The sequence below is a fragment of the Haliaeetus leucocephalus genome, unplaced genomic scaffold, assembly GCF_000737465.1.
Source record: "Haliaeetus leucocephalus isolate CR32 unplaced genomic scaffold, Haliaeetus_leucocephalus-4.0 Scaffold556, whole genome shotgun sequence".
Taxonomy (NCBI): Eukaryota; Metazoa; Chordata; class Aves; order Accipitriformes; family Accipitridae; genus Haliaeetus; species Haliaeetus leucocephalus.
Window position 1 is genome coordinate 2,280,243 of NW_010972992.1, and position 18,601 is coordinate 2,298,843.

The window sequence follows — 18,601 nt, forward strand, 5'->3', positions numbered from 1 at the left end:
GGGGGGTTACCGCGGCGGCGGAGGGGGACGGCGGGCCGGAAGTGCCTCCCCCACCCCCCGCTGCGCCGCGAGACAGGAAGTGACCCAATGCCCACGAGGGCGTCGCGCCTCCCGATTGGAAGAGGAAGGCCCTGCCCAAGCGCCTGCGCAGTACATGAGTCAGCAACTTTGCTGGCGGCGCATGCGCCCCGGGCCGCGCCCGGCGGGGAGGGAGGGGAGCGCGCATGCGCGATGGGGCGCCCTGCCCCGGCGGTCTGGGCGCAGCCCCAGGGCGAGGGCTTCGAATAGCCCGAAAGATGGAAAAAAAACCCCAAAACCAACAAAAAAACCCAAAAAACACTTACTGCTCCTCAGCACACGGCTTTTATTGAGGCGATCTGCGCACTGGGGAGGTGGCTGATAGGACACGGCCTCTCACGGGGGCACAACTCGCTGCGAAATTCGATCATGACAATTTAAATCCACGTACAAAGAGTTAACAGCCATTATCCGGAGGGGAAAGGCTGCGAGGTTCTTCGCTCCTGACACCTTAACCCCAGTGTTGTACACCAAATATGGGAAAATGTAAAGAAAAATGGGAAGGAACTAACGTTATCATCATAATAAATAAAGAACATGGAGAGACTTCGCATTCAAATTCCTCCCACAGCCCTGCAACGTAACTCAGTGACCCGACGAGGCCGTTTCCCGCCGACATCCACCCAATTTCTAACCTTCTTCCTAATGAAACGACCCAACGGCTCCTCCTCTTCTCAGGCCTCCCATACAGTAGCTCGCGCATTACCAAAGTCTAGCATTCACATCACAGCAGCCGACAACCCTCCGTCCTCCTCTCGCCAAGACGTTCGTCATGGCTGGGGCTGAGGAAGAGGCGAGGATCGAGAGGGCACGCGTCCTTACTATTATCTTCACTAACAGCGGGGAGATGACGTGATGGCAGCTTTTAGGGCTTTAACGGAGGTTTGGGAGAGTTCTTTTTTAGTCATAACAGACCGATGTCTCTTTTCCATTTCTCTTCCATTTCTTCTCGCTGGGAGACATGCAGCGTACCATTTTGTTGCGCTAGCAGCTTTTCCTCCCAAATTCTCTTCCAGCAAAAATGTAATACAGATGTTTGCATCCATCAGTCACGCGAGCTGGAATTTCTCACCGAACCCAGCAGCAATGCAGGGCGGCAGATCTTCAGCCAGTCCGAATCTCAGACACCTTCTCCAGCCTCAGCCTTCGGTTCGCCCGCAGCCCTACCGCCAGGCACGGTTCAGCAGCTTCACCTGAGCAAGTCTCTTTGTGATCATAGTAGCAAAAACCAGCCCGAAGAGGACGCTGCTTATCAGCACGTAGTCATAGTCATCTTTTAGGACATCAAACTGCTTCGATGGGTACACTCGGGTCTGGTAGATGTCCAGGCCGTACGCAACAACCTAAAGAGATGAGATCGTGAGCTGGTAATGCAGCTTTGAGCATAAAACCAGATACATCAAAAATGATTGACGCAGAGTCTATAGTCCTGATTAAAACAAGAAATGTTTAAGCGGTGAGCAGCCACGTAATGGGAAGTTGCAGACCTCCCTGCCGCAGTATCATGCTGCTCTACCCACAAACTCCACGGTCCTACATCGAATCCTCCACCCTGCACTCACCAAACAAGTAGACTCGAGGCCAGAGGGAGCCGTATAAATCCCTCTCATTCGCGATATGGTTTGATTGTAGTTGATAAACCTCTCGGCATGGATCTGCACATCAGGGGAGTATGGAATCAAGTTCTCTTCTCTGAAAGGCATTTAAAAAGAAATCAAAACCCAAGCAAATAGCACACGAAGGACATCATCTGCATTTCCTAGTTTGATCACCGCAAGCTGACCTAAACCAGCAAATTTAGCAGCTTTTCCCAGCAGTTATCGCACTTTCTTTACCTGCTTTGTTCCGTAGGGATCTCTGGGCGGCGAGGATCCAGCAGAGCCTTTGGAAGGGAGAGGATGGCCCCGGAAGGAAGCCCAACTGTACATTAAAAGAAATGCATCTTAAAAATGGCCATTTCTGACAGCATTTTCTAACACCTAACATAAATGCTATCTTCGTGCTTATCCGTGAACTTGCCAGGAGTCCAGGGCAGCCTACAGGCAGGATTTTTGGCAGTAAACTGCATTTTGCTTGATTTTCAGTGTGAAACATGGCTTGTGCAGGTAGCATAAACACAGAGCAGCATGGACTTACTGAGCAAGTGACGGCTGGTGATGCCACGCTCGGTGATGGTGGCCTCCATGGCACTGATAGCAGATGGGAAGATATAAGATTGCTGGAGGACCTGAGGTAAAATCGGGCGGTCAAGGGAACTGAAGGCTGTAGCATTGTATTGCTCCGTCCCCTCATACAGCTCCAGCACAGTGAACTCGTTCCGACGTGCCTTTGTGTTCCAGTACTGGTACTGAAACAAGAGAAGATTTTTAGGAATGCGAGGCAAGCAGAGTCAATAATACAGAGGCGGCAGGAAATCACAGAGCATGGTCAAAAAGTATTCTCCATACAGGTTCAGCAACTGCCCCTACCTCCCAAATGTAAAGAAGACGACAAGAATAACTTCTTACCACCACCCAGTTCTCTGAATGAACAATGTGGACAGGTCCCTTTGCTTTCTTCTGTACCGAAGAGTGGATGATCCTGCCTGTGACTCCATCAATCAGATATATTCCAATGAAAGTGCGCTCATGATGCGTATCTGTGCTCTCTGTCACCACAGCAAGCAGGTTTGGATTCAAGGACTAGAGAAAAAGAAAAAAACCAAACAACTAAGACCTCCCCACTTTAGTGCCACAGGCACCTCATTTATCTGCATTTCATCTGGGACTAAGCATATAATAAATGAAGTATCTTATTAGCACAAATCACCTGAAGAAATCAAGCAGCTGTTTCCCCATCATCAGATGTCTGACTGACTTAATTGCTGCATGAAAACATTTTATAAAGGAAATCTCCAGCAAAATTAGCATCTTCTGCAGAGGGTTATGGACACTGGTGCATTTATAGAAAAAAATAGCACTACAGGGCAGTTAATCAAAATGTAGCACCTAGAAACAGTGCTGAGATCTTCCCGTGAGCAATACATCAAGAAAAAGTCAACAAAAACTTCCAACGGCACCTTATAGAGAACACTGCGGTCTCCCATCACACGGCCCTGGGAGTGCACGTGCTCATTGGACCTCTTCCCTTTCACAGTCACTATTCTCTGTACTTCTGTGGGTATAACCACCTCCCAACTCTCCTCCGTTGTCAGGTCCTGCAAGAAAAAAGCATGACATAGAAGGTTTTATCTTGTCCTTAAAAGACACCATCTCCACCAATCAGATGCTGGGAGCTTTCTCTGCTTTTGAATTTTAAAAGTTTCTTAGGCACATTTTGAGGCTGAACTCTTTCTATTCTGAGCAAAACTCCGTAAACCAAATGAAGTGATATACCATCATCCAGAGGACATTTAGGAAAATTAAGTCATTTAGACTGTAATGAGTCTTCCATACCTTTTTCAGCCTGAATCCAGAGAGTTTTCCCTGCTCAGCATCCACTAGATAAAAAAAGATAGAATGGGCTATTTCTTCTAACTGACGAAGGACATTTTTAGTTGCTGGGAAAGCTGTAACCTGGAAAAGAAGAATTGATATACAGGTTAAAAACCAATGGATGCACATAAAAAAAAAAAAAACAAACCCAAAACAAAAACCAAAAAAACCCAACTAAACAAAAAAAAATACAAACAAACACAGAAAGATTATTTCAAACATGCTTATCAGGATGAGGTCTGTCTTACCAGAATAACCTCATAGTTTTCTGTGAAATGTGACTCAACAGCATTTTTTTTGTTTAAATCTTGCTCCGAAAGGGAGGGGAATAATTAACCAGAACATGAAGAAAACTGCCTCCAAGCAAAGCAATTTACCTTGTACTCATCATCGATCAAGAGTAGTACTTTGGCATAGTCTTGATCCATAATAGGCAGAAGCAAAGTCTGAAGTATTGGACGCTTCAAAACAGGGGGAGCTACTTGACTTCTCTTCCCAAAGATGGGGTTAAAGACATACAGAAAGCTCATTTTGGTTTCCTAAAAAACAAACAAGATGCAACATTTTTTCTAAGGCAGAAAAGAGAGCTGTTTTTCTATCTGTTACTTGCTGGTGTCGACCATTCATACCCTGGATTCAGCTATTCCATCCTCAAAATATTCTGTTTGGACATGCATATATTCTATCTCACCTTTCTCTACCAAAACCATACCGTGGCACAACACAGTGTTCATGGCTTTAACTAAAATCTATCTGCCACCTACTGAGGCAGTCTCAACACATCTCCTCCTCCCTCATGTATGGAGTACAAAACATTCTGCAGCTAGCTAAAGGACAGCCATTGTCACCTAGCTAATGGAGACCACACATGACTTAACTCACATGATGAAAGAAACTGGATGAAATTATTTCCTTTGTTTCAATAAAAGGCCTCAAGATGAGCATCCTTACATTTTTTTAAGATTGTGTGTCTGCTTCCTTCCAGCTCTCAATCTCCTCCTCTCCCCATGCCAGTGATAACCAGACGATACCCAGAAAGATACTTTCTTCTGCCCTTTGAAAGGGCAGATTTCCATGCTAACCAAGTTCAATGGAGGGATAGAGGAAAGGGACTCACCTTGTCCTTAACAAGCAAGGTACATTGTGGAGGGTGTGGGAAATGGGCTGTTGTTCTTTGGACCATCAGCTTAAAGGAGGAGCCTGGTCTCACATTCCTGAGATACTGCTTCCACAGGATGGTGCCAGAACTGCTTTCAATACCAAAAAGCTGAGCAAAGACACACAGTAAAGCCAAAGTTTAGAACAACGCATCTCTCACATTCAAGCACCACATCTTTCTTTGGGATATAACAAAGAAAGAGGAGTCCTAGTCCCTCTCTGAAGCTACCACAAAACATTCTGCCCATCTCCTCACAACATCCTGCCCAAAGCCTGGCTAAAACGGGGGTGGGAATTCAGAGCTGAAACTCTTTGCTACAGTCTAGAAACAGATTCCTACCCTGGCTTCCTCACCTTTCCCGAAGCGGTGACCATCACCATCATCTTCTGGAGGTTGAATTCATCTCTGGCCAAATTGTCAATGTTAATCTCATTTTTAATCTGGCTCCGGGGTTTCCTTGCATCATAGAACATCTTCCAAAGATGGGCGGTCCAGGCTTGCAGCAGGATAAGTTGGGAGGACAGCCGCTTCAGAAACATCCCCAACAAACCATCTGCAAATAGACCAACGGTGATAACAAGAGGGAAAAAACATTATGTCCCACTCCATAATTGGAATTATGGCCTCAGCAAGTAAAAGAAATGCTGCCATGCATGAACCTATGGTAATTCTTTGCCTCTGCCTCCCACTCCACAATAGCAGAGTTATAGTTACCATTTCTGTGATAGGCTCTGGCATTTACCAACCTTTTCCCGCTTCACAGTGCTATAGCTCATTCCGAAAGATGCCCTCATCAACTGAAAGCAAACCTTCTTGCAGAGTACATCATCTCTTCCTTTGTATTTCTTCTTTCTCACCAGTACACTCACAGCAAGTGCCCAGCTAGAGCTTACCCGCCTATACGGTCTATATCTCCCTCTGCATTCATTTCTCAGAGCAAGACAAGCTCCTGAAGTAAAAAAACACTTAATTCTGCCCAATCAGGGTTTATATTTATCTTCTCAAAATAAGCAAAACACCAGACTTCAACTATATTTCACCACTAAGGAAAGCAAGCATAGAGGACATCAAATTCCACTAAGAAGCATTAGTAAGAAATGTTAGAAAACACTGCATGCAGACTGAGGTTACCTTGAATGGCTGCATCCAGGACAGCAAGAAAAAACAAAACAAAGCAAAAACAAAAGCTATTGCAAACGAGTCTTCCAGAAAGGGTCAAAGGGAAACGTTTAGGAGAGATGGCCAAACCCCTCCTATCACTGCTGACTGTTGATTTTGAGTATAACAATGTAATACGCTTATGCCATCTGCATTTGGCATTGCACTTCAAAAGTTTAGACAGAGATGGGTTTATTTCTGCTCATTTTAATTGCCATCAGTAGAACTTTGAATCATAACTCACAGCTCAGATGAAAGCAAAGACAATAAATACATTTTTTCAGGAAGAAAAACAAACTCACATGCCTAAAAGTAATTCTATTAAGTCTATGGTTTACCTGCTTTCTTTCCAAATTCTCCCTCCAACTCAGCCTGTGCGCCTGTCAGAGGTAGATCCACCATCTCCAAGCTTACCACTTCTGCTAATGATTCCTCTCTACTCCATACAACTTTTCCTGGAAAGACAAATAAGTAGAATATTGGAAAATCAATTTAGTACCTGGGAATAGACTTTTGGAGGAAAAATCATCACTCAGTATAGAAGCTTCTTCCAGTAGGCCCTTCCAATGCAATTCACTGCTCTTAATGAAATGCAAAATAGTGTATATCTCTCTAATAACATGTGATTAGCTTTTTCATAAAAGACAAATACCTTATGCAACTGGAGCCACTGTCAAAAAAACCCCCACAGGAACAGTAAAAGCAATCTGATGTTTTAAAAGGGTTACAGTCATTAAGTCTACTTAAAATAAGAGATACACAGTGTGAACATCTGGATGCCCTTTAAACCCTAGAAAATTCATGTCACTGAGATGGACTTTCAACCCTTTCTGCAAATTAACATATTTGCCATAAGGATCTTTTCTGAAGAAACCTTGAGGAAGATCTACAACAGGACTTAGACTCTCATCCTACAGAAGGTTTTGAAATCTGCAGAAAAACCATGAAATTCAAAGGCTCTGTCTATACAAAGAGCACTGCAGAACTGTTTTCTCAGATGAGATGTCTTGTGAAGGTGAGTCTCCAGTATCTTTCATGGCACTTAGAATAGTTAAATTAATTTTGTCACTTTCCAAACAAAGCAGTGGTAAAATATAATCATTTGGGACTTGGAATTTTCTTCTTGTCCTACAGTGACAAGGTGTGCACTGTTAAAAATGGAGTAAGCTAGCTGTTTGTGCCAGTTACCTGGCTGCTGGAGGAACATTAGCATGTGGTCCTCTGTTTGCACCAAGGCTCGATAGCCCACAGAGTCATCCTTCTTCAGGAAAACTTGGATGTATAGCTGGAAAAAAAGAGCAAGCAAAACCGTGAGGTTAATGACCATATCATCTCCTTGGAGAAAACAGAACTCTTGGGTGACACAAGAGCAAACAGTGTGATTGCATGCAGTAATCCAGTGTGTCTGCAGAATGCTTTTCACCTTGTCTGAATGGATCTACCAATCCTGCCAAATCAGGGTAGGGAGGGCACTGCAAGTCTGATAAACCACAAGACTGAAATAATCTCTCCCTGCTCACCTGCTGTGGCTTGGCGCCGCTCTGCTCCAGGTTAAAAGTAATTGTGGTATCCAACAATCTTTGTCCAGTTTCAACCAGGTAAAGATTAATATTGTAGGTTTGATTGGAACAGGTTAAGGATTCCTATAACAACAGGCAGAAAATAGCTGAGTTAAACATACATGCCACACCAAATTCTCCAGAATGATTTCATATTCAGCAAGAACTGTGGCTTTGAGATATTTTTAGATTATACATATGCAGCTGCTACAAAACATCAGTCTCCAAAAAGATGGTGTAACACCTTTTCCATTCTGTTCCTGCACGCAAAGGAATGAAACAGACTGTCAAGAACTTCTGCTGTTCTTGGGAACGAGCATGCTTCGTACCTGCTTCTGGGAATCCTCCAGAGTACTTCCAGCATGAAGGCCATCAGAACCTCCAGGTTTCTGAAATGAGGATGAGAAGAGATAACATGGCTTCAGACCCCAGTAAAAGTATAAAAAAAATAATACTTTTTGAGTGCCTGACAAGTCTCAGCTTGACTCTGAAAACAGGCAGAAAACAGTTCTGTTTTATACCATTTTATTCTATTCCTGATAAAAATGAAACCTTACTAAGTTTGATATCCCTAAGAACTGAAATCCTCTATTGATCAGTAAAGCTGATTCGTAGGTTACATACCCACAATAAACAAGGCTGAAACAGGCTGCACAGAGGACAGCGTGCTCCATCAAGCCAGAGACAGCCTCAGCTGGATGTAATCAAGACCTACTTGCATTACCACTGTCTTCATATGTCTGACAAGCTAATTATATCTTCCTCAAGTTACTACCCATCTCTGGGCCTGTGAAGGAAAACACTTGTGGAACCCACCCCCAGTGCATATCCACTCTAGAGCTGTGCTGGTTACATAGTACAGGCAAATTGTACTCACCAGTTCACTCCTGCAGGTCAGGACAGCAGCCACAGTTTTCTCCCCAGTTGTTGCAAAACTCACCAGAGCTGCCTGAAAAGAAAAAAAAATAGCAGGAAATCATAAAATAAACAAGAAAATCCCCAAACCCCACCAAAAACTACCTGTGCAGCAAATTAAGCCATACTGGAATTAAAAATCTTTCACAGCCAAATTTTAAATTTCATTGTGTCGCCAAATAAATTAAAAAAAAAACAACTCTATTGTAAGACTGAAAATACTTTTCATACAGATGGAAACAGTTGACCCACCACAGGCTTTTGAACCATTATGTCCAGTGTTACTGAGCTTTTTAAAGCTTGCTTGCTTTTCAAAACCTCTCAGCTGGCCTAATAAAAGTACTGCTGCACCACTGGCCACTTAGACACACGTGTCTATCCAGCTCAAAACCAGGAAACTACCTCAACACTGGCAGTTGTTGGCAACAAAGCATACGTACACTGATGTCTGGAAATATTTCAGCAGCTAGTACAAATGAAATCAAATGGTTTTCAAGTGTTGCAGCCAAGAGCACAATCAAAATGAGAAGCTCAGCAGTTCACTCAGAACACTTAGTACAAGGGTATTCATTTGTTTTAAAGAATTTTAAGCTGTAGATGGCCCTGTCCCTTGAGTACATTTATCTTGGTTACCTGCTGGAAGTCCCGAAGGTGGCTGAGCAGCCCATGTTTGTACTGCAACAGAGAGAAGTGGCTTGGAGACAGCTGCAGGAAGAACTGAGTCCGTGAAGCACTGATTACATTGGGTTGAGTGGCCAATATCCTGGGCTGGAAGCCATCAGCAAACTCCAGGTCAAGCGACTGTGAAAGGGAGACAAGCATATGTGTTCATGAGAACTTTTTCTTCACCAAAACTAATACTTTCCTTTTCTCAGCAGCAATATAAGCTTTATGAAAAGGTTCACCATGTCAGGATAAACAAAGCACAACCAATGAGGCCTAGGGTCCCATCAGAGCAAAGCTCTGAAGACATCAATCCAGAAGGAATGATTAGAAAAAAAGTTTTCTCTCCCTTCCCTCAATTTATGGATCATTATCCCCCCCACCTCTTCAATCATCCTGTAGTTTACCGATAGGAGAACTCCCTATGCCGCCAGGCTCAGTCAGGCACTAAACCAGTTGGACGACAAATTGCGTACAATGCTCTTCCAGCACTTCTCACCTGCAGCGGGATCTGCTTCATCTCCTGCTCTGTCTCCAAGGAGCAGACATAGAGCGAATGCGTGCCCATGTCCATGCACACCAGCACTGCCTCCCCCACCACACTGCACACACCGTTTAAGCTCTTCAGCCACGGGGCTGCTACTCTGATCTGCCAAGCAAGACATAAACAAAGAGATGAAGTTGCCAACAGAATGAAATCTTCAAAGAACCCACTTGGACACAACCAAGAATTTTAGTCAGAATTATTTTTACCCATGACCCTAAGAGAAATTATCGATCAGCCTGAGATTTCCAAGATAGTCTTGACTAACAGCTGCAAGTCTAATTCAGTTTTGCTTTCAGGGCATTCAGCAGTGAAATCCATCTATCGGCCCATAGGCAATACCACAGTGAAAAGGAAATTTATCTGTACTACAACAACAACGAATTACTCTGCACACCACACCACAGCCATCTAGTTGCAAGTACATTTGTTAACATCAAATTCAGTATTTTGGATTCATAATTGAGCTCTACCTGTTTTGTCATTTCTCCATCTTCTACACTGAATGTTAAAATGTTCAAGTGGCTCTGGGGAACAATTCCAAGCACGTGGATCACTCCAGTCCCATGGGAATACAACAACTGGTACTGAGTACTCTCACTGCAAGAGAGGCAGCAACCATGAAGCATTGTTTTCTCACACTAGTTTTTTCAGATGTTTTCAAAAGCATAAGGCAAGTACAGCATCCTTTCCTCTCCAATGCAACAGGCTCCCTATCAGAAGTTTACACTTCTACTTAAAATATGTTCTTACCTTTCTGGTAAGTGTTCCACCCATTTCTGGTGCCCATTGGAAAGGTAGTGAAGAGAGATGGCTGCCTTCTTCAGGACTGCCACATATTTCACCACATCCTGTAGCCCCACCAAACTAGCCACCTGGAAACTAAGCACAGGTCAGAGACAATAAATTAGAAAATTATTTTATGCTAGGAAAAAAAACCCCAATGCTCTGTTTGAAGACCTTCTTCAAACACTTAACATCAGTCTTGAAGTGCAATTTATAGCCCACTTTATCTGTCTTTGCTGATCTCAACAGAGAGCATTAGGCTAGAATCCAAACACCCCAAACCAGACACAGGTTGAACATATTGTATATTTAAAGAGAAAATCCATCTATGAAAAAAATTTGTATCTTTTTATCTTACTGGTTTGCTGAGAAATAGAAATAGCATTAGATTTAACCACAAAGTTCAGGCACTCATAAAGAATCCATCTAAATGTTATTTTGGAAACTTTACATCTGACTAATCTTTCTCCATAATGCAAGTCCAGACAATGTCAACAACTCCTTTTTTTCCTTCCTAGACCAGCGTCACAAAGAGAAAAAGACAGTGCAAACACCAAAGCCTACCTGCCAGTGTCCAGTGACGTCTCCCAGTTCAACCCTCCGATGTTGGTCTCCCAGGAACGCAAAATACGTCCAGCATTGGACAAAGTGATGGCATCTGCCCGGGAAATTAAGAAAAGAAGACGAACACAGAACTTGTATCCCTCCACAGATCAACAAGGCAATGAATTCTGGCAAGTTCAACCTGGGGTCCAACACGTGGTTGAGATCCCACGTACAAAAACAACTGCTAGCCCCAACACACCATCTGCATGCTCTCCTTACCCTGCCCATGGATCAGCATCGCATCTATCGCTCCTTCAGGGGTTCCCTTGTCTACATGGCGCCACACTGAAGGAAACAGAGTTAAGTGAGAACAAGATTTGTTCCCCCTAAAGGCATTTGTTTGTTATTATTTTTAAATCTAGTCTCTTTATGGCAATAAATTTATGCAAAGAACAGTCTGTCTGCCCTAAGCAACAGCTTTTGAACCACCCGCTGAATCCTCTCAGTCTGACAAAGCAGTATCACCAGCATTAATTTATCAGTATAAAAACATAATGCAACTTCATTGACACGTTAGCCCGAGCACAACAGGTGTACTCCCCACCACAAAACCCCGCTTCACTCACGGATTTCGCCGCTCCTGGAGTTCAGGGCGGCCACGACGTTCTTCTCGGTGGCCACGATGAGCTTCTTCGAACCCTGCGAGGCCTCCAAGGAGGCGAACTTGAGCTTCCCCACGTACTGCTGCCTCCTGGGAGAGGAAACGCGAGCGGGGGTGAGACGGGACAACGGGGCACCTCGGCTGAGGGGGCGGGACGGGGAAGGCCCGACGAGCGACTGCAGCAGGAAACCTGCTTGCAGGAGGAGGACCCCGGCGCGGTGGGGACCCCCCCGGCTTTCCCCCAGCACCCACCAGTCGAACTTGCCCACTTGGTCCTCATAGACGGCGGCCGTCAGCGGCGGCAGCAGCAACAGCACCCAGAGCCCCGCCGCCATGGCAGCGGCCGGCCGCGATCCCGGCGCCGAGGGGACCTTAACGCCTCGGGGCTGCCCGCGCCCCCGCCTGAGCGAAAAACTCGCATGAGCGCCGTCAGGTGAACGCAGGCAGCGCGCAGGGCAGCCCGCGGGCGTTCCCAGCAGCCCGCTCGGAGCCGGAAAGGGGGCCTCGAAGCACGGCGGCGCCATGCCGAAGTCCAAGCGGGACCGTAAAGGTGAGCGCCCCGACTTGCCCCCGGTGTCCCCCGCTCCGCTTCTCCCCCATCCCCGCCCTAACGTCCCCGCTCTGCTCCATTCCCCGTAGTCTCCCTGACGCGGACGCCCAGGAAAGGCTTGGAGGCCAAGCAGGCGCTTATCACTGAGGTAAGTGCGGCCCGGTGCTCCGGTACCCCGGTGGCCGGTGCCCCGCTCCCGGTTAACCGCTGCCTTACAGCTGCGGCGATGCGTGGACACCTACAAGTACATCTTCGTGTTCTCCGTCGCCAACATGAGGAACAACAAACTCAAAGATGTCCGGAACGCTTGGAAGCACAGCAGGTGAGCTGGGGCGCGGGGGAGCTGACAGCTGCAGCCTCCTCCTCCTCCTCTTCTTCATCCTCCTCTTCATCTCCTCCCGCCCCAGGATCTTCTTCGGGAAGAACAAAGTGATGATGGTGGCGCTGGGACGGGAGCCGAGCAGCGAGTACAAGGAGAATCTGCACAAGGTAGGGGCCGGGGGGATTGTTTTGGGGTTTTTTTTTTAATCTTTTCTGCACGTCCTAAAGCTCTGTGGCAGCTGTGTCACGGAATAAATGTGGAGGGACATCGGAGCTTCCTCAGGTGGCCTTTCTGCGGGTGTTTTAATTGACTCCCTCCATTATCGCGATGTGAAAGCTGTGTTGTTGGTGGAGCCACGGTGGCCGTGTGGGACTGAAGGGCAGGGGCTTGGCGCCAGGGTGCTGCCTGAGTCCCACGGACGGGCTCTTCCTTGCAGGTCAGCAAACACCTGAGAGGCGAGGTCGGTCTCCTCTTCACTAACCGCACCAAAGACGAGGTGGACGAGTAAGTACGCATCTTGCAGCTGTGGTTTCGAAATGCCGAGCAGCCTTTTTTCTACTCGCTGATGTTTCTCTTAAAGCAGCGACAATCTTACAAGGCTTTTTCACTCGGCTTTCTCCGCCGTCCCTCCAACAGTGGGGAAGAAGTTATGGCGAGCTGCGCCATAATCCTCGTCATAGCCCAGGGACGTTCTCACATCTCGTTACCCCTCTCCGTCTCAGGTGGTTCTCCAAATTCAAAGAGGTGGACTTTGCCCGCGCAGGCAACAAGGCAACATACACGGTGAGCCTAGACACGGGGCCCTTGGAGCAGTTCCCCCACTCCATGGAGCCTCAGTTACGGCAGCTGGGATTGCCAACGGCGTTAAAGAAAGGTACGTGAAGCGGCCTTCGTTTTTCATCTGCACAGGTAAGATCTTTAAGGAGAATGTTAAATATCGAGTGGAATTTAGTTTCAGAGAAAATCTGAGGGACATCTTTCTCCTCGTCCAGCTGGCACTAGAACTCATTATATTCTTTTTGCGCCATTCTTCCCAAACTGGTGTCAAAAGACTAGTGAAACAACCCAGTTTTTCCAAGATAACGTCCTTTTTCAGGGGAAACAACTAGGCCTAGCCTAACCCAGTCCCTCGGCATGGAAAGGCGTTTGAGAGGGTCTTACCTCTTACCCACGTGTCAGTGGGCTTATCCAGGATTTGTCAGCCTATTCCAAGAGCTTTTGTTCCTGCAGGAGTGGTGACGCTACTTTCAGATTACGAAGTCTGCAAAGAAGGGGACGTTCTCACCCCCGAACAGGCCCGCGTCCTGGTGAGTAACGTCGTAACGTGGTGTTAGCACAAGCCCCCGTTTCCCCCGACGTGAAATAATTAACTGTGCAGTTTAATTCTGCTGGAGGGTGTGAGTTCTCAGAGGAAGGTGAGCAGTACTTCTGGGTGTCAGTGGGGTGCAGGAAACATCCCTATGCGTTCCTAATGTGAGTTTTAAAACTCTACAGCGATTATTTTGGCTCCTGCTTTGTTGCAGTTCCCATCTGGAAGCGGTATTTGCCATGTTTTTGCTAGGCTGGCCATGGAGACAGTAAAGCAGGAGTGACAGATTTGTGTCCTTTCCTAGAAACTCTTCGGCTACGAGATGGCAGAGTTTAAAGTCACCATCAAATTTCTGTGGAATTCTGAGACGGGAGACTTCCAGAAGCTTGTAGGAGACACGGAGGAGGAGGAGGAGGAAGAGGAGGAGGAGGATGACGGTGATGACAGCAATGAGGACTAGCAGCAGTCCTTGTGCTTGGACACCAGACAGTTCTACTCTATTTTAGAGACAAAAAGAGGAGGGTGTTTCCCTTCCCTATTTGCACCAGGAGGACAAGGACTATCAGTTCAAGTAACCTCTTTGTAAAAGATGACCTAATTCTGCTTTTTTTAATATAAATCTATGTATAAAACTTCAGATGGTTGTCACTGCTGCCTGTTACTGTCGGACTACCCGGGATCTGAGGAAATGCCACCTCAAACACAAAAGCCAGGCAGAAAGCACATAAATGTAGCGCAGCTTAGACATAGCGCGCCTGACACCGGGGAAGATGCTGAGGGTTTGCTCTTATCTTCTGATAAAAGTTTCGGAAGAAGCTATTTAACTCAAAGTCACTGAGCGCTAATAAGAAGATGCCAGCTGGGTTATAGGTACAGGTAAGAGTAGGGTCTGTGTTAGAAAGAGGTTTTATTCTTGTACCTAATTATCGAAGATACCGTATTAAAGCAGAACCAGGGCCTTCACCCAATTATGTGTCCATTTTCCCCAATCAACTGCATCTCTAAATCACAGCGAGTGCTGCGCAGAGCTGAAGGCCCATGAGGGGAGAAAGAATAAGGCATGGCCCAACACAACAAGCGCTGACAGTGGTAGTGGATCCTACAAAGCTTTGTTAATACAGGGGAAAAAAAAAATCTCAACCCCTTTGCACGTTGATCAAAGGGGGAGGGTGGGTAAGTACCTCCCCCGTGCTTTGAGAGACTTGTGCTCAATTATCCACCCCCACAAAACCCGCTTTCTTCTCCCTACCCTAGTCTAGCGGAAATAGTTGGGGCAGTCGTGCGCAGTCAGGTTCCAGGCTTCATCAAACGCCTCCACGACTGGTGGGAGCAGGGGACCCTCTTCACTGTAGTTAAGGTTCTGCTCTAGCTGCTCCAAGTTGGACATCCCAATGATCACTGCATCTCCAAGAGAACCCTGGAAAGCAGTAAGAGGAGTTGCTGATCCCAAAAGAAACCTAGTTCACCTCCCAAGCCACTGTGGGCCAAACTTTAAACATTTCTTTTCAGTAAAGAACATCCAATAACTCCTGACGCCACAAAGTTCTGTTCACAAGGCCAGAACATCTCCCAGGTCATGCCAACTCCTCGAAAGCTGCCAAATCCTACTTTACGAGAGGCTACGGGAATATTTTGGGGAGATGGGGAATACAACCATTCATTTCCTAGCCCAATGACTGAAGTCATCTCCTTGCAGGGAAGTTGTCTGGGTGGGAAGCCAAGACCCCAGTAACTGGCACTTAAAATCTTCCGCTTTTTCCAATCCTATAAACACAGGATACCGTGGGGAAATGCAGAGCTGACTCACTCCTACAGCCTGGCAGGCTGAGTCTGTACAGCAATATTCACTTTGGAACGCTGCAGGCCCATGGGATATGCAGATTAAAAGAGAACTGTTTGTACGCAGACCCATCCCTGTTTGTGTGCTGCAAAAGCTGCCCAGTTCTGCTGGTGCTGTGCAGGCTGCCAGCTACAATCGTGTCAAGCTCTTACCTGCAGTTTCGAGTGATTGTACAACCAACGCAAAGCAGCGGAGGTCAGGCTTGGTGCACTGGAGCCGTAAGCAATTTTCAGAGCTCTTTCTACTAGGGCAATTCCTTCAAAATTGTGTTTTTTCCAGTACCTGCCAGAAGAGAAATCACTGTCATTGCCCTTGGGGCCCCCAGTGAACTGTACATCTATATTCTAATCAAGTATGAAAGGCTTTCAGAAAGCCTCATACAGCTCTTTGTAGCCTCTGAGGACCTCTGCAATCCCCAGCTGTGAGTTGGGAGGAAGCTGAGCCTAAAAACCACACTGCCAAGCTCAGTCACAAGGCGCAGCCCCAGTCACATGTGCAGACATAATCACTGCACGAGCTTTGCTCAGTTCTGCTTCCTCTCAGCTGATGATTAGTGTGGGGTTTTTTACGTAGCCATTCCTGCCACATCTCCCTGCTCATTTGTCAGCTCAAAACATACCTGTCCCTGTAGGCTTGAGCCCAGTCATTCCCAAAAAATCTTCCAGTGGGCTGGCGTGTGTCTTTGTCCTCATACTTGTACTTGCCGGTCAACAACCCTCCTGCAAAGGGTCAGCAGCATGTTTAGGGATGGACTGGCTCTTCTACAGCCCCCAGTTCACATGTTTTTGTCTCAATCTCACCCTTTTCCTCCCCATACCTGCAAGCGGATTGTAGGCGTAGAACCGCAGTCCATAGTATCTCAGGCAAGGGAACAGCTCGGCTTCCACCTGGCGAGTGGTGGCATTGTACATACCCTGCACAAAGATGAGGGAGACAAAGAGCTTCATACGCTAGCTCGTGACAGTGAGCACGAGCACCTGAGCGGCCTCTTCCCCACCCTTCCCTGACAATACTCTTATCCAGAAGAGCAGCTTCGGGTCACACAAGGTTATTATCTGCTTAGGAACAGACTTCCTAAAGCATTGCAAATAATGCAAAAACTTTTTAAGTTCCACATCAAGGGACTCACTGACTCAAGCAACAAGTGTGTACTCAGCCTTTTCCAAGAAGTGACCTACTGACCTTTCTAATCATGCATGTCCTGAAAAGACCTGCCAGATAACTGCAGCAGCTTCCTTTTCTGTGTTTATATCTGGCACACTGGGGGCTGGTCTGAGATTTGGGGCTCCCAGACCCTTTCCCACGGTGACTGACCATTGCTGTAAGGACAGAGAACCATCTGTATGCTGTTCTGATCTGAACCCTCGTATACTTTTGATTTGATTCATCTCAGCCTCCACAAAAGATCTGCCGGACCACGAAAGCCCCCATCCCTCACCTGGTACACAGTTGGCATCACCCAGTTGTTGTATTTGCAGATGGTGCAGATTTCTGCGACCTCCCACGCTGCGTAGTTTGATAGACCGAGTTCTTTAAACTTTCCCTGCAGAGGAATAAAAGGGTATTCAGTTCCAGATTGCAAGATGTATACGGTGAAAAGGACAGTTGCCAAATTTCAGTCCAGAGTTCTCTGCTCATCCCTGTCCACCTTTTCTAGATAGACTATGAATTATAAGACCTGACAAAAAAATTTCCCATTTTCTGTTCATTTTGAAGTCATACCTTCTAATTTAAATAGCGCTATTAGATTAATGCAATTCAGGAATTCTTCACTCATTACCAGAGCTAATCTTAACCTACTCAGTTAACACGGCTGAAAGCAAAGTTCAGATGTTCTAACGTTTCCAAGAGCTTTTGAGAACAAAGTGCACCACGTGAACATGCATGCAATGGAGCGTCAGTTGTTTGGCTTTGCCCTGGTCATCTGTGTTCCCTCTTCCTAGTGTTGCACAAACCCGGCGCTGTGGAAGGGCACAACAAGCAGCCCTGGTTTAAAAAGGTGGTGGGAGGGACTCAAGAGATGGTCCAGGCTTGGACTTTCCACTTTACTTCTTTGTGCAGCTCATTGCAGGCACGCAGCGTCTCCTCCACCGGGGTCCCGTGGTCAGGAGCATGAAGGTAGAAGAGCTCCACACTCGCCCTCTTCAGCCTCTCTAGGGACGTGTCCAGCTGTGATCTCACACTCTCGGGCTTCAGCGTCTTCCCATCCCAGGGATTGGCCTTGGTGGCAACTTCCACTGGCAGAGAGAAAGAAAGAATGAGCAGGGACGTTTCCACCTTCAGGAGGGGAATGGGAATAACGGATGTAATGAAAGCATTGCTCAAGGGGTTTCAGGGAAGGCCTCCCTCCTCAGGGACCATGTCAGCCTAGCAAGGGAGGCTCTTCTCCTTAGGGGCTGCAGGTCTGCCCTAGATAGGGAGGCCCCTCTCCTCAAGGCCTGGGGGTCAGCACTAGCAGGGGAGTCCCTTCTCCTCAGGGATAGTGTCAGCCTGGCAGGGAAGACCCCTCTCCTCAGGGAATGGGCCCCAGCAAAGTCCCTTCTCAGGGACGGTGTCAGCCTGGCAGGGAAGACCCTTCTCCTCAGGAAATGGGCCTCGGGGAAGTCACTTCTCCTCAGGGAACGGGCCCGGGAGAAGTCCCTTCTCCTCAGGGAACGGGCCCGGGAGAAGTCCCTTCTCCTCAGGGACGGTGTCAGCCTGCCAGGGAAGACCCTTCTCCTCAGGGAACGGGCCCGGGAGAAGTCCCTTCTCCTCAGGGACGGTGTCAGCCTGCCAGGGAAGACCCTTCTCCTCAGGGCCGTCCCCTCCCCCCCCAACCCCAACCCCACTGCGACCGGCCCCGGCCGTACCGGGTTCCGTGCCGCCAGCCAGCAGCGTGCCCAGGATGCGCTCGGACTCGCCACCCGCGTACATGTAAGCGGTGTCGATGAGGCGGTATCCGCGCCGCAGGAAGGCGCGGAGCAGTGCGGCGCTGGCCTCGGGCCCGGCGCGCCGTCCCACCTCCATGGCGCCCAGCACCACACCAGGACGCGCGCCGC

The 18,601-nt window shown here is 47.3% G+C and overlaps 4 protein-coding genes across 5 annotated transcripts in view; 1 reads left to right on the forward strand and 3 right to left on the reverse strand.

Annotated features, from left to right (window-relative positions):
• The window catches only part of UBR4 (ubiquitin protein ligase E3 component n-recognin 4), an 80,983-nt gene extending 80,182 nt beyond the window's left edge, over positions 1-801 (reverse strand). The window contains exon 1 of the mRNA XM_010577260.1: positions 714-801. Coding sequence (XP_010575562.1) covers positions 714-781 — 68 coding nt within the window. The 5' untranslated portion in view covers positions 782-801. The remainder of the gene's footprint in view (positions 1-713) is intronic.
• On the reverse strand, positions 348-11,933 carry EMC1 (ER membrane protein complex subunit 1). 2 transcript variants are annotated; one of them, XR_774963.1, is made up of 24 exons: positions 11,795-11,933; positions 11,508-11,632; positions 11,161-11,226; positions 10,900-10,993; positions 10,303-10,431; positions 10,023-10,149; positions 9,505-9,654; positions 8,976-9,143; positions 8,305-8,376; positions 7,757-7,816; positions 7,389-7,511; positions 7,057-7,153; positions 6,207-6,323; positions 5,064-5,263; positions 4,669-4,818; positions 3,929-4,090; positions 3,513-3,632; positions 3,137-3,274; positions 2,586-2,759; positions 2,215-2,425; positions 1,914-1,998; positions 1,641-1,770; positions 714-1,421; positions 348-528 (listed from the first exon to the last, which is right to left on the reverse strand). XR_774963.1 is itself a non-coding variant. In XM_010577259.1 (23 exons), exons 1-23 carry the CDS (start codon positions 11,875-11,877, stop codon positions 1,242-1,244), a joined length of 2,961 nt encoding a protein of 986 aa, XP_010575561.1. In that variant the 5' UTR covers positions 11,878-11,933; the 3' UTR covers positions 348-1,241. The 2 variants fall into 2 exon arrangements, 1 of the variants encoding a protein (XP_010575561.1); XM_010577259.1 differs by having other exon boundaries at positions 348-1,421.
• A 100-nt stretch (positions 11,934-12,033) lies between these two features.
• Positions 12,034-14,311, forward strand: MRTO4 (mRNA turnover 4 homolog (S. cerevisiae)). Its single transcript, XM_010577258.1, has 8 exons — positions 12,034-12,092; positions 12,182-12,240; positions 12,311-12,414; positions 12,500-12,581; positions 12,851-12,918; positions 13,137-13,288; positions 13,645-13,721; positions 14,028-14,311. Exons 1-8 carry the CDS (start codon positions 12,065-12,067, stop codon positions 14,181-14,183), a joined length of 726 nt encoding a protein of 241 aa, XP_010575560.1. The 5' UTR covers positions 12,034-12,064; the 3' UTR covers positions 14,184-14,311.
• On the reverse strand, positions 14,133-18,595 carry AKR7A2 (aldo-keto reductase family 7, member A2 (aflatoxin aldehyde reductase)). Its single transcript, XM_010577256.1, has 8 exons — positions 18,413-18,595; positions 17,613-17,800; positions 17,002-17,106; positions 16,381-16,477; positions 16,183-16,282; positions 15,716-15,845; positions 14,973-15,140; positions 14,133-14,220 (listed from the first exon to the last, which is right to left on the reverse strand). The coding sequence occupies exons 1-7, from the start codon at positions 18,567-18,569 to the stop codon at positions 14,979-14,981; spliced, it is 939 nt and encodes a 312-aa protein (XP_010575558.1). The 5' UTR covers positions 18,570-18,595; the 3' UTR covers positions 14,133-14,220; positions 14,973-14,978.
• Positions 18,596-18,601: the final 6 nt, after the last annotated feature.

Coding starts and splice junctions, on each gene's coding strand:
- EMC1 (XM_010577259.1), bottom strand. CDS start 11,877: ATGGCGGCGGGGCTCTGGGTGCTGTTGCTGCTGCCGCCGCTGACGGCC. Junction 11,227..11,507: donor CTCCAGGAGCGGCGAAATCC/GTGAGTGAAGCG, acceptor TGTTTCCTTCAG/TGTGGCGCCATGTAGACAAG. Junction 1,999..2,214: donor CACCAGCCGTCACTTGCTCA/GTAAGTCCATGC, acceptor TTTAATGTACAG/TTGGGCTTCCTTCCGGGGCC.
- MRTO4 (XM_010577258.1), top strand. CDS start 12,065: ATGCCGAAGTCCAAGCGGGACCGTAAAG. Junction 12,093..12,181: donor GTCCAAGCGGGACCGTAAAG/GTGAGCGCCCCG, acceptor CATTCCCCGTAG/TCTCCCTGACGCGGACGCCC. Junction 12,582..12,850: donor ACAAGGAGAATCTGCACAAG/GTAGGGGCCGGG, acceptor TCTTCCTTGCAG/GTCAGCAAACACCTGAGAGG.
- AKR7A2 (XM_010577256.1), bottom strand. CDS start 18,569: ATGGAGGTGGGACGGCGCGCCGGGCCCGAGGCCAGCGCCGCACTGCTC. Junction 17,801..18,412: donor GGCTGGCGGCACGGAACCCG/GTACGGCCGGGG, acceptor TCTCTCTGCCAG/TGGAAGTTGCCACCAAGGCC. Junction 15,141..15,715: donor ACAATCACTCGAAACTGCAG/GTAAGAGCTTGA, acceptor ACTGCTTTCCAG/GGTTCTCTTGGAGATGCAGT.